The following is a 12564-nucleotide window of genomic DNA, read 5'->3' on the forward strand; positions in this document are numbered from 1 at the left end:
CCTGTCTGGAATCATCCTGCTTGTCATTTCTTATAGAACAATAATATTCCATCACCATTGTATAGCACAGCTTATTTAGCCATTTCCCAGTTGATGGGCATTCCTTTGATTTCCAATTCTTATCTGCTACAAAAAGAGCTGAAAGTAGGTCTTTTTCTCTTTTTGGGGATGCCTTTGGGATATAAACCTAGCAGTGGTATTGCTGGATTAAAGGGTATGCACAGATCTATAGCCCTTTGGACATGGTGGTAGGATTCCTTCTTCATCTATTTTCCCAAATACTTTATATAGTATTAGAATTAATTGTTCTTTAAATGTTTGGTAGAATTCACTTGTAAATCCACCTGGCCCCGGAAATCTTTTCTTAGGGAGATCATTGATTCAGATCAATTTCTTTTTTAAAAAATGGACTTATTTATGTATTTTATTTCCTCTTCTGTTAATCTGGGCAATTTGCATTTTTGTAAATATTCATCCATTTCATTTAGATTGTCAAATTTATAGGCATTCAGTTTGGCAAAATAGTTCCTAATTATTGCTTTAATTTCTTCTTCATTGGTGGTAAATTCACCCTTTTCATTTTTGATGCTGGTAATTTTTTTCTTTTAAAAAAAAATAAAATTAACCAAAGGTTTATACATTTTATTGTTATTTTTATAGAACCAGCTATTAGTTTTATTTATTAATTCAATAGTTTTCTTACTTTCAATTTTATTAATCTATCCTTTGATTTTCAGAATTTCCAATTTGGTATTTAATTGGGGATTTAAAGTTTGTTCTTTCATTTAGAAATATAAAATTTCCCTTAAGAACGACTTTGGCTGTATCCCATAAATTTTTGTATGCTGTCTAACTGTTATCATTCTCTTTGATGAAATTACTGATTGTTTCTATGATTTGTTGTTCAACCCACTCATTCTTTAGGTCGAGATCATTTGGTTTCCATTTAATTTTTAGTTTTTCTTTTTATGGCCTTTATTACACATAATCATCATTGCATCGTGATCTGAAAAGGATGTATTTACTGTCTGCATTTAACTGAGGTTTTTATTTTATTATTATTTTTTTAGTGAGGCAATTGGGGTTAAGTGACTTGCCCAGGATCACACAGCTAGTAAGTGTTAAGTGTCTGAGGCCAGATTTGAACTCAGGTGCTCCTGACTCCAGGACCGATGCTCTATCCACTGCGCCACCTAGCTGCCCCCTACTGTGAGGTTTTTATGCCCTAATATTTGATCATTTTTTTTTCTGTAGGTACCATGTACCACTGACAAAAAGGTATATTCTTTTCTATCCCCACTCAGTTTTCTCCAGAGGTCTATCATATCTAACTTTTCTAAAATTCTATTCACCTCTTTAACTTCTTTCTTATTTATTTTGTGATTAGATTTATCTAGTTCAGAGAGGGGGAGGTTGAGATCCCCCCTAGTATAGTTTTGCTCTCTTTTTCTTCTTATAACACACTTAACTTCTCTAAGAATCTGGATGCTATACCACTTGGTGTATATGTTTAGTATTGATATTACTTCATTGTCTATAGTACCCTTTTAGCAAGATGTAGTTTCCATCTTTATCTCTTTTAATTAGATCTATTTTTTGCTTCTGCTTTGTCTTTGATAAGGATTGCTACCTCTGCTTTTTAAAAAAATTCAGCTGAAGCATAATATATTCTGTTCCAGCCTTTTGCCTTTACTCTGTGTGTATCTCTCTGCTTCAAGTGTGTTTCTTGTAAACAACATATTGCAGGATTCTGGTTCTTAATTCACTCTGCTTCCATTTTAGGGGAGAGCTCATCCCATTCATATTCACAGTTATGATTACTAATTGTATAATTCCCTCTTTCCTATTTCCCCCCTTATTTGTACTGTTCTCTCTCCTTTCACTCTGTCCCATCATACCACTGTTTGCTTCTGACCACTGCCTCCCTCAATCTGACCTCCCTTCTATCAACCTCCCTTCCCTTTTCTTTCCCTTTTCCTTTCCTACTTCTGTCCTCCCTTCTATCAGTACCCCCTTTTCCTGCCTTTCCCCTCCCACTTCCCTATAGGGTAAGATAAATTTCCATACCCAAATGAGTGTATTTGTTATTCTCTCTTTGGGTCAAATCCAATGAGAGTAAGGTTCAAACTCCTGATCTTATTGGGAAGGCTTGTAGCTAATCACAAATAATGCTACCTGATGGTTTTAGGCAGATGCTTCTTATCATTTTAAGGAAAAATCCACTTATATCCATGCTTTCAAGTGGTATTTTTTTTTTTTAGTGAGGCAATTAGGGTTAAGTGACTTGCCTAGGGTCACACAGCTAGTAAGTGTTAAGTGTCTGAGGCTGGATTTGAATTCAGGTCCTCCGGAATCCAGGGCTGGTGCTCTATCCACTGCACCCTCAAGTGGTATTTTTAATACGAATTAGTGTTGTATTTTGTCAAAAAGTTTTTCTGAATCTATAGATGTAATCATATGATTTTTATTACTTTTGTTAATGATATACTAACTTGTATTAATAGGTTTCCACATGTTAAAGCATCCCTGTATTCCTGAAATAAATCCCATTTTTTCACAATGTATAATCTTTGTGATATAGCATTGTAGCATCCTAGCTCATATTTTATTTTTTCTCCCTAAAACAAGCTCTTTAATCACATCCATATCTTCACTGAAGAGCTTCTGATAAAGCCCTCAATCTCACAAGCCATGGGCTGCTCCACTGGGCATAGCTCATATTTTATTTAGGATTTTTGCATTCATATTTATTAATGAAATTGGTACATAATGTTCATTCTCTATTTTTGCTCTTCCTGGGTTAGGTATCACCACCATATTTGTTTCATAAAAGGAGTTTGATAGAACTCCTTCTTTTCTATTTTTCCAAATATTTATTTAATATTGAAATTACTTGATCTTTAAGTGTTTGGTAGAATTCATGTATACATCCACTTGGTCTTGATGTTTTTTTGTAGGAAACTCATTAATGGCTTGTTTAATTTATTTTTCCAAAATAGGTCGATTTAGATATTCTATTTCCTCTTCTGTTACCTAATTTCTTTATCACTGCCTTTCTTTACATGATGCTATACAGAATATGGAGTGCCACAATATCTTGTTTTTTTGTTTTTATTTTTTAGTGAGGCAATTGGGGTTAAGTGACCTGCCCAGGGTCACACAGCTAGTAAGTGTAAAGTGTCTGACGCCAGATTTGAACTCAGGTACTCCTGAATCCAGGGCCAGTGCTTTACTCACTGTGCCACCTAGCTGCCCCACCACAATATCTTAAGAATTGAAACTGTGAGTCCCCCAGAGAGCTACAGAGAAATTCATGGTGGTTAGAGACTTAAGAACTGGTACAAAAGGTGTCTCTACAAAAGTTGTACGCTTATGTGAGGGATAACCTGTGGGAAGCCTGCATCATACATTGGTACCAACATCATGCCAAGATGTTGCCAGAGAGGAAGTCCTCCAGTGCTATTTACAGACAACCTTCAAAGGATATGTGAGAGACCATTTCAAAAAGTCTCTCCTATATAGACTGTGGAGATTGTAACTGTCTTTTTAACAACAGAACAAATAATACATAGTAACAACTGCAGTTGTCATCCTATGAGATGTTTCTCCCCATGGAATTGGGGACAACATAATAAATGAGTTCAACTTTGATCTATGAGAATTTGTGAGATAAATTATGGAGAAGACAGAAATAAGATGAGAAAAAACTACTTTCTTGTTGAACCTGGCTTAACTGTTCTTTTATGGAGAAACATTATAATGGCAATTGAATGAGGAGGGAGTCTGGAGAATTACTATTAAGTGGACGGGCTTGAAAGAAATTGAAGAAACTGTTTTCCCATCATAGCTGGAGAGAAGCTGGAGAAAGCAGAAAGATAGTGGAGAGGCTTTTTTGTGTGGAATTTTTTTAACCTTTATCTTCAATAAATCAATAAAAAATGGGCAGGTGGGACTCATTAGCCTTAGCAGGCAACCCGCCTAGGGGAAGGAAACCCTGATTTTAAACCTCCACTGCCTTGCAGCTATACCCATATATGGGAAAGGCTTCAGGAGTTAACCCCGAGGAAAAATCAGGAGTCAGAGTCCCTTAGGCAGTTGGATGTTGGACATCACATCCCTCTGGCAACTCCTGCGGCAGCACTGGTGCCAAACTGTATTGGCTCTGCCTCTCCTTTGGATCCACCAGTGTCACGGAGAGGGAAAACCTGATGCATGGGCAACAGCTTGTTTTCCATATTGATCCATCCAGGCCAGCCCCCTGAAGAGGACACTCCAGCTATTCCTCATGGGGTAGATACAACACAGGATGTGGCAGTTACCAGTTATAAGTCACTCAGGAGCTGTGGCTCCCTTATCAGACTGCACAGCCACACTGTGGCCTGTGGCTCTTCAAGGCACTGATCCATGGTCGTCCACGACTGGTGGAGGCCTACTACACTACTATGTGCTTATTATGTGCCAGGCCCTATGCTAATAATACTGAAGATACAGGGGAAAACAGTGTGGACCCTCAAGGAGCTAACATTCTAATGAGGGGACAACATGAAAATACATCTATTTTTATATATATAATCTATATTTATATATAGATTATATTTATACGTATACAAAATTTATATGTACATATATGGAGAAATATCTACTTATGTTTCTATCCACTTATTGTCTTTCCATCAGAAATGCTTGAAAGTATTCTGTTCTATTAAAGATTCATTGTTTTTCTCCAGTAGGATATTGTTTTTTAGTCATTTCTGACTCTTCATGACTCCATTTGGGATTTTTGTTGGCAAAGATGCTGGAGTGGTTCACCATTTCCTTCTCCATTTCATTTTATTAATGAGAAACTGAGGCAAAGAGGGTAAAGTGACTTGCCCAGGGTCACACAGTTAGTAAGTGTCTGAAGTCTGATTTCAAGTCATGAAGATGAGTCTCCCTGATTCCAGGCTGGGCATACTATCTCCCTGCACCACCTAGCTGCCCCTAGAGCTAGAAGGGATCCTGCCAGTCACTTAGTCTGACACATTCATTTTGCAGAGGAAGAAACTTGGCTGTGGGGAGTGTAAGTAATTTGCCCAAGGTTACTCACCAAATAAGAGGCAATGGTGGGATTTCAACTCATGACTTCTGCCTTGAAATTTAATGATTTATCTGTCTCACCTCTTGTGTCTTAGGATATTCTTTTTGGTACTTTGGGGAAAGTCTATTAATCAATAATATTTTCATTTACTTTTCTTATAACTTAGAGATAATTTGATGAAGGTATTTGGCTTCGAGTCTATCTTATCCACATATGGATTTTAACTTCTGACTGGCACCCAGGTCCATGATGAGAAATATTTCCATTCTCTTACAAGATTTGAAACATTCTGGAATGAGCTTCCCTATTTAAAGAAGCTTGGGATTCATTTTCCATTTGTAGCCTCTCAGAGAGAGAGAGAGAGAGAGAGAGAGAGAGAGAGAGAGAGAGAGAGAGAGAGAGAGAGAGAGAACAAGAGCCACAGGACACTTACCAAATCATCAGGAAGAATGCGAAGAAGGGAGCAGATATTACCAGCTGGAGTTTGCGCCATTCCTTAATACCATAGGTCAGAGCTCCAAGAAACAGAAACCCGAGGCTGAGACACAAGGATATCAAGACTACTGCCCAGGGCCGGTGCTGGATTGTGGCCCATTCTACAGCTGAAAGGAAACCCCAAAACAGGATGAATTGAAGACACAGGTGTGATGTCAAAAAGAACATATACAAATGTTGAAGAAGCCCCATAAAGACTTACCAAGGCTTCCAAAGCCAAAGATGATTCCTGATATTGAAAACCCAAGCAGAAAGCGAAAGGAACAGTAAACTTGGAATGACGGGGCAAAAGCAATCCCTGTGCTGAAGACAGCCAACATGAAGTAACTTGGAGACAGCATCCATTTTCGCCCAAACCTACATCAAGGGAAACCCGTTGGTTGTGACTTCAGAGCAGAGGCATAATGTCATCTCTCCTCCCAGCACCCCCTGGGGACCTTTTAGACTTCAGGTCTGGTCATTCAACATTTTCTGCTGTGCCTTCGTTTGCCAGGACCCAGGGCACAAATGCCAGCAGTGACTGGGCTCAGTTTAGCTTTCCATTTGACCAAATCCAGTTAAATAAAACAAATTATTTTTGAGCTCCTTCTAAATGAAGGATTCTCCAACAAAAATGCTAACTTAGATGTCATAGGATCATTGATCTAGGTATAGAAGAGGCCTTACAGGGCATCTAGTCCAACCTCATCATTTTACAGAAGGGGAAACTGAGACCCAGAAAGTTAGATACAGTATCTAAACCCAGATCCTATAACCCCAGGTGCAGGGCTCTTTCCTTCTTGATAATATCCTTGTTCTTGAAGGCCATTTGTAATAGCCACCAAGAATGACCAGCTGATCCATCTCATAGATGCAAGACACCCCAAGATAGGAAGCACCAAACAAAAAGCCCCGAGTGACAATTAACCTATTTATTGTTCCTGTGACATGGCAGGAGGCTGGCTCTGGAGAGCCAGAAGATGGAGGTAGGGTGGGGGTGGGGCGGGACCAAACATTTATTAAGCACCAGCTACATCCAGATGTTGTGCTAAGAGCTTTACAAACTTTATTTGACTTGATCCTCACAATAACATTGTGGGGTGGGTATTGTTATTATCCCCATTTTACAACTGAGGAAAATGAGGCAGACAAATGTTAAGTGATGTGCCCAAGATCACACATCTACTAAGTATCTAATTCAAGATTTTAACTCAGGTTCTCTTGACTCCAGGTCCAGCACTCTATCCAATATAGTCACATAGTTGCCTCTGCAGCATAATCTCATTCCACCTAATGGCTTCTATTTGTTCCAAACTGATTTTGAACTACCTCACATGCAGGTTGTACCTTTGATTGATTGATTGATTACTCAGAGGTGTTGTCACTTGATGAGGATATAGAAACTTGTTGGGGCACATAGCATTTTTAGGTGGGGCAGGGTGACCATTGAATTGTCCCTCCCCTTACAAATTTATATTAAAGAAGAGATGATGCCAGCCAAATGAAAAGTCACAGATGATATTATCACCCAGTGTCTATTACACTACATTCCACACTGTAGGCACTTCATCAATGCTTGTTTGCAAAGCAAATTTTTTTGAATGATCCCAAGCTTTTCCCAGGGGCAAAAAAAGAACCATCAGTATAGTCTAATGGAAAGAATTTTGGAGTCAGATGAAGGTGACCTGGGTTCAAATTTTGGCTCTCCTGCTTATTATCCACATCCTGGGGCGATGAGAGGGACTCACTTAACTATTCCATCCATTACATAAAGGGTTTGTACTAGATTCCCTCCAGCTGATTGATTTCTTCCCTGGCTCACACTGACTTATCTTTAATCTCACCATATCTACTGGCTACTTCCTGCTACCTATGAACAAACCTTAACCATCTGTATTATCCTCAAAAAGTTCTCCCTTGTTCCCTCTACCCCTAATAGTTCCCATCCCAGATCTCTCCTCCTTTTTTGGCTGAAGTCCTTAGAAGGCCAAGTCTGCACCCGATGGATTCCTCCATTTCCTTTCCGCTCATGCTTCTCTTAACTCTAGAGTCAGGTTTCTGACTTCATCATTTCAGAGAAATATTGCTCTGTCCAAAGCTCCCTGTGGTCCCTTCCCTGCCCAACCCCACGGCCTTTTCTTCAATACTTCTATGCAAATCATTCTCAATTCTATTATCTAGGTCTAACCTCTCTCCTGAGTTCTAGTATTGCATCTCAAACTAGGTATATTATAGATATCTTAAATTCAACATGTCCCAAACTGAACTCATTATCATTACCCCAAAAGTTTTCCCTCTTCCAAAATTCTTTACAATTGTTTCTTAGAGAAATTTTTGTGTTTAATTCAATCACTTTCTTACCCTCTCTTTCCATATACTCCCCCATCCCTGAATTTAAGATCACGAGAAAAATAAAACCTATTTTAAACATATATATTTAAAGCAAATTTCCACATAATGGATATTGAAAAACACCTGGTCTCATTCCACAATGTGAGTCTTTTATTTCTCCATCAGAATGTAGGTAGCATGTTACATTACTATAGTCCTCAAGAATCCTGGTTGGTCATTACACTGAGAAGGGGTCAGCACAGTGCTCCATCACAGTATTACATCACATTTACATACCTTAACTTGTTTATGCCTTCCCAAATTTATGCCCTGCCCCTCAGCTTCCCATTCTTTGTTACTGCCAAAAAAGCTATGAATTTTTCTAAACTAATGCCTTTCTTAATTTGCCCTCCCTCTTATTCCCCCCCCACTTTTTTTTTTAGTTGTGTGTGTGTGTGTGTGTGTGTGAGGCAATTGGGGTTAAGTGACTTGCCCAGGGTCACAGAGCTAGTAAGTGTGTGTTAAGTGTCTGAGGCCGGATTTGAACTCAGGTACTCCTGACTCCAGGGCCGGTGCTCTATCCACTGTACCACCTAGCTGCGCCCCCCTTTTGTTAATCTCCCAAAATGTTAACTACTATTCCAATTCCTTTTTCCATTGTTCTCATTTATTTTTCACTTTTTTTCCTCAAGCAATCTCATTTCATTTATAAAAATATTTTTCACCCTTTTAAAAAATTCTTGCTTCATCTCTTCCAGGAATTCTAGTTGAGTTTGTGCCCAAGCTGTGTTTTACTCTGAGGCTTTGCTTACAGATGTTTTAGAGTTATTCTGTTCTCTGTATTTGAGTTTTGAGTGCCCCTATCACCATAAAAGCTCATTATGACTATTTTTTGTTTGTTTACCCATTCTTCCATTCTACTCTCTGACTTCTGATCTGACGTTAGGGCTGGTCTCTAGAAACTTTTGAAAGGAAGGTCTAGGCTGATTTAGTTCTTGCTTTTCTACAGTATTGAGTGTGGAGTTTTTCCAGGGTCTCAGGGACAGCTGATGTTGGAGACCAGCAAGCTTTCAGTGCTTCCAAATTTGAATCAGGGCAAAGTCTGATTGCTGCCCAACCTTTAGCACTGGTCTGTTTTACATGTTCCTGATCTGAGTTTGGGTCTGAGCAAGAGTATACTGCTGCTGGACTCTGCCCCCATGGATGATGTGGAAAGTTTTGTTAACTTTTTGTTAACTCAGAGAAACAAAACTCTAGGTTTCCCTTTGGTCCAAGATTCCTTCCTTGGTTATTCCTCTGAAGGCTGGGATAAATTCTGAAAGTGAGACCCTGCTCTGAACTCGGGATGTGAATTCCACCACTGCTGCTTCTGGCTTCTAAACATTCTTCTTTCTCTGTACACCTCTCAGGGCCTTCCTAATTGGGCAAGACAATGACACTATTGCACCTAGACAATCCTATGCCCCCTTCTCACTCTAGTCTTGATCTGTGAACTAGGATTGGGAAGTGGACAACAAAGTTGCTGGTTGGTACCTGTCCCTGTTTCAGTGCTCCAATGTGGGTCTTGGGTACCCCAGTATGGGTCTGGAACCTCCTTTTATACTGGTGCACAGCTTCTCCTTGGGCTCTGGAATGTTCCCCTTGTAGTGAGCTCCTGCCTTGATCCTGTGCCCAGTGTTTACAGATGTCTCTGTCTATGCCAACCTGAACTAAACAAAGAACTCATTGTGATTTTTCTGGATTTGTCTATGGTGTATCTGATGGATCTGTTTGGAGGAGCTCAGATGCATTGCTTCCTTTGATTCTACCATTTTGGCTTTGCTCCTGCCAATCCTCCTCTTTATGACTGTTGGGGGCATCACTATCCTCCCAATCACCCAGGCTTGCTACTTAGGGATCATTATAGACTTCTTCCTCACTCTTCCTGTATATCCAATCTGTTACCAAGTCCTGCCAATTCTATTGTCTTGTATATATCCTTTGCTTGTTTTGTTTTTGTTTTTGCGGGGCAATGGGGGTTAAGTGACATGCCCAGGGTCACACAGCTAGTAAGTGTCAAGTGTCTGAGGCCAGATTTGAACTCAGGTCCTCCTGACTCCAGGGCCGGTGCTTATCCACTGCGCCACCTAGCCACCCATATATACTTTTCTAAAAGAGCTTCCACCTGAGTACAAACACTCAACATCTATTATTAGGAGTATTAAAATACCTTTCTGGTTGGTTTAACTGGCTCAAGTCTCCCCACTACAATCCCTCCTCTAATAAACTATCAAAGGGGTTTTGATCGGTAGTGGTTCGTGCCTTCCTAAAGCACAGATCTGATCTTGTCATGCCCTATTAAATAACCAGTGGTTTCCTATTTAAGTGTCTAATAGAAAATCCTTTGTTTAGCTTTTAAAGTCCTTCATGATCATGCACCTCCCAAACTTTTCTATGCTTCTCCCTCTTTCCCTCCATGCACACTATGATCCAGACACTAACCTTCATGGTGTTCCTTATATAAGTAGTCTTGACTCTGCATTAATTTCAATGCTACCTCCCCCCTCCCAAATGTCTTCCACCTCATCTCCTCCTTCTTGCCTCCCTGACTTCTTTATGTTTCAGCTAAAATTCTCCCCTAAGTGAGAAGCCTTTCTCAGCCTCCCTTAATGCCAGTGCCTTCCTTCCGAGATCACCTCCAGTTTATTGTGTATATTTCTTTAATGTGCATTATTGGTTGCCAAGTTCTCTTCTCCACTAAATGGGAATTCCTTGAAGTCAGGGACTGTTTTTGTTTTCTTTGGTATCCCTAGCTCTTAGCATAGTTCTTGGCACATTGTCAGTGTTTAAGAAGTGCCTGTTGATAGGCTGATATTTACCCCGTATTAAAATATCACCAACCTGTCTAGCTTATTGCGTTCTTTAGTAGCTTTAGACTCACCTCCAAATCTAGCCCTGATTCTCCTCCCTGTTGTTGTGTACTGTCCTGGGTTTGAATTCTGCTTTTGTCTCTAGGTGTGTGGCCTTACTTCCCTGGGCCTTGGTTTCCTTCTTTGTCAGATGAGTGGATTGGACTAAATGATCTGTAGTATCATCTTCCAACTTTCAGTTCTATGGCCCTGGGCTCCCTGGGGTTCAGAAACATCTGCATCCAGGTGACACTCACCTGTCTGAGAGATGTCCCCATATGAGATATCCCACCAGAAGCCCAGCAAAGTATAGTGACTGAGACAAGGACTTCAGTGTCCAGGAGTCACACACCAGGTCCCACTGAAAGAGAAGATGAGAGTATCAGATCTAAGTGTGGCAAGAGAATTTGGGGCTCAGGACTCTTGCTGTTATTGTGATAAAGAGAAACTGTGATGAGAAAGAAACTCTGGCTCAGCCTTCTTGCCCCCCTATGATAAGAAGAGGACACTGCCTCCATTGGCCAATTGCACATCATACAGTCAAGCTTGGGACATCAATTTCAAGCTCATTTAGACTCTGACCTTCCCCTTTTGGTGTGTATATCCTTATCTTCCCCTCCTGCCTTCTGTAAAATTCCATCGTACCCACACTGCTTATGTATTGCATATTCTATATAAGGCTGCTGAAGCTCTGAGCTCTCTGACTTGTTTTCCCCATACAGATAAGGCTGTGCTTTGAGCATAAAGAAAATCTTCTCAATAAATCTCCCTGAATTGTTGACTTGATATATTGGCAGCTGTCCAATCAATGAATTTCTCACTGATTTTCATCAGAAAGGGAGCTGTGAACTGAATGGTGGCAGAAGAGAGGAATCTGATTCTGCCATTCACCAAGGCAATCAAACTCCAAATCAGTGTCACCTTGGAAAATGAAATCTTCCTGGGATGGGAATGGGGCAGCAGGAAGGACCTCTTACCTCAGTCACAATGGAAGAAGTGATGGTGCTTTGGTCATAAACCCAGCCATCCACACATGGCTCTGTCTCCAGCTGGCTCAGGTTTTGTCCCATGGCATCTGTAAGCAAGGGCTGCCCCTGTGGCCAGAAGAATCGGCGACACTTCCCTAGTTTCCCATTGGAATCCAGGGGGATGGAAAGCTTTAGTAGGGAGCTAAAATTAAGGTTCCCACTGACATTGAGCAAAGCCGAGGTATTGTCAAGCAAGGGAGTCCAGCACCTGTGCTCAGGGACAAAGGCAGTGAAATTCTCTATCAGAAAATGGGTACCTACAAATATTAGAGGAATAACCATAGAAAGGGCTTGAAGGATCTGGAATCTTCTCTTATCTCCTACTAAAGGTAGGAGATCCTCAAAGGCCATCAGGATTTGAATGCGAGCCCCAAGAAGGGAATTTCTGCAGAGAGCCACTGAGAGAAGAAGGCAGTTATGTGACTGCAGCAAGACACAGGATGTATTTTTAGAACAGTGAGAACACCTTCCCTAGAACCTTCCTCCTCACTTTGATGACACAGTGAAGTCAGGCTGTGTTCTCTGGTCTGTGTGCAGTTGAAGATGCCAAAATTTAGGCTATTAATGAATAAATACTGGCACACGTTTAGTATCTAGCTTGAAGGATGCATCTTAAATACCCATTCTGTGAAAGCACCTGTGCCCAGAGGATCCTTAATAAAGCTCCAGTCTGCACGGGGATTCTAAGGTAATGACAGAGAGAGACCCATAAAAAGAGCCCTAGTTGCTTCCAGGAAAGAGAAATGCTTTCACTCTAAACCAGACA

At 40.4% G+C, this 12564-nt stretch overlaps 1 protein-coding gene across 1 annotated transcript in view; it reads right to left on the reverse strand.

Moving 5' to 3' along the window:
* LOC122730447 (solute carrier family 22 member 10-like) overlaps positions 1–12149 on the reverse strand; it is a 30125-nt gene extending 17976 nt beyond the window's left edge. Inside the window, exons 1-4 of the mRNA XM_043969574.1 lie at positions 11748–12149; positions 11028–11131; positions 5775–5929; positions 5511–5679 (exon numbers count right to left, since the gene is read on the reverse strand). Of these exons, the coding sequence (XP_043825509.1) occupies positions 5511–5679; positions 5775–5929; positions 11028–11131; positions 11748–12149 (830 nt within the window). The remainder of the gene's footprint in view (positions 1–5510; positions 5680–5774; positions 5930–11027; positions 11132–11747) is intronic.
* Between the last annotated feature and the right edge of the window lie 415 nt (positions 12150–12564).

This window comes from Dromiciops gliroides, chromosome 6 (assembly GCF_019393635.1).
Source record: "Dromiciops gliroides isolate mDroGli1 chromosome 6, mDroGli1.pri, whole genome shotgun sequence".
In the NCBI taxonomy this organism is placed as follows: domain Eukaryota; kingdom Metazoa; phylum Chordata; class Mammalia; order Microbiotheria; family Microbiotheriidae; genus Dromiciops; species Dromiciops gliroides.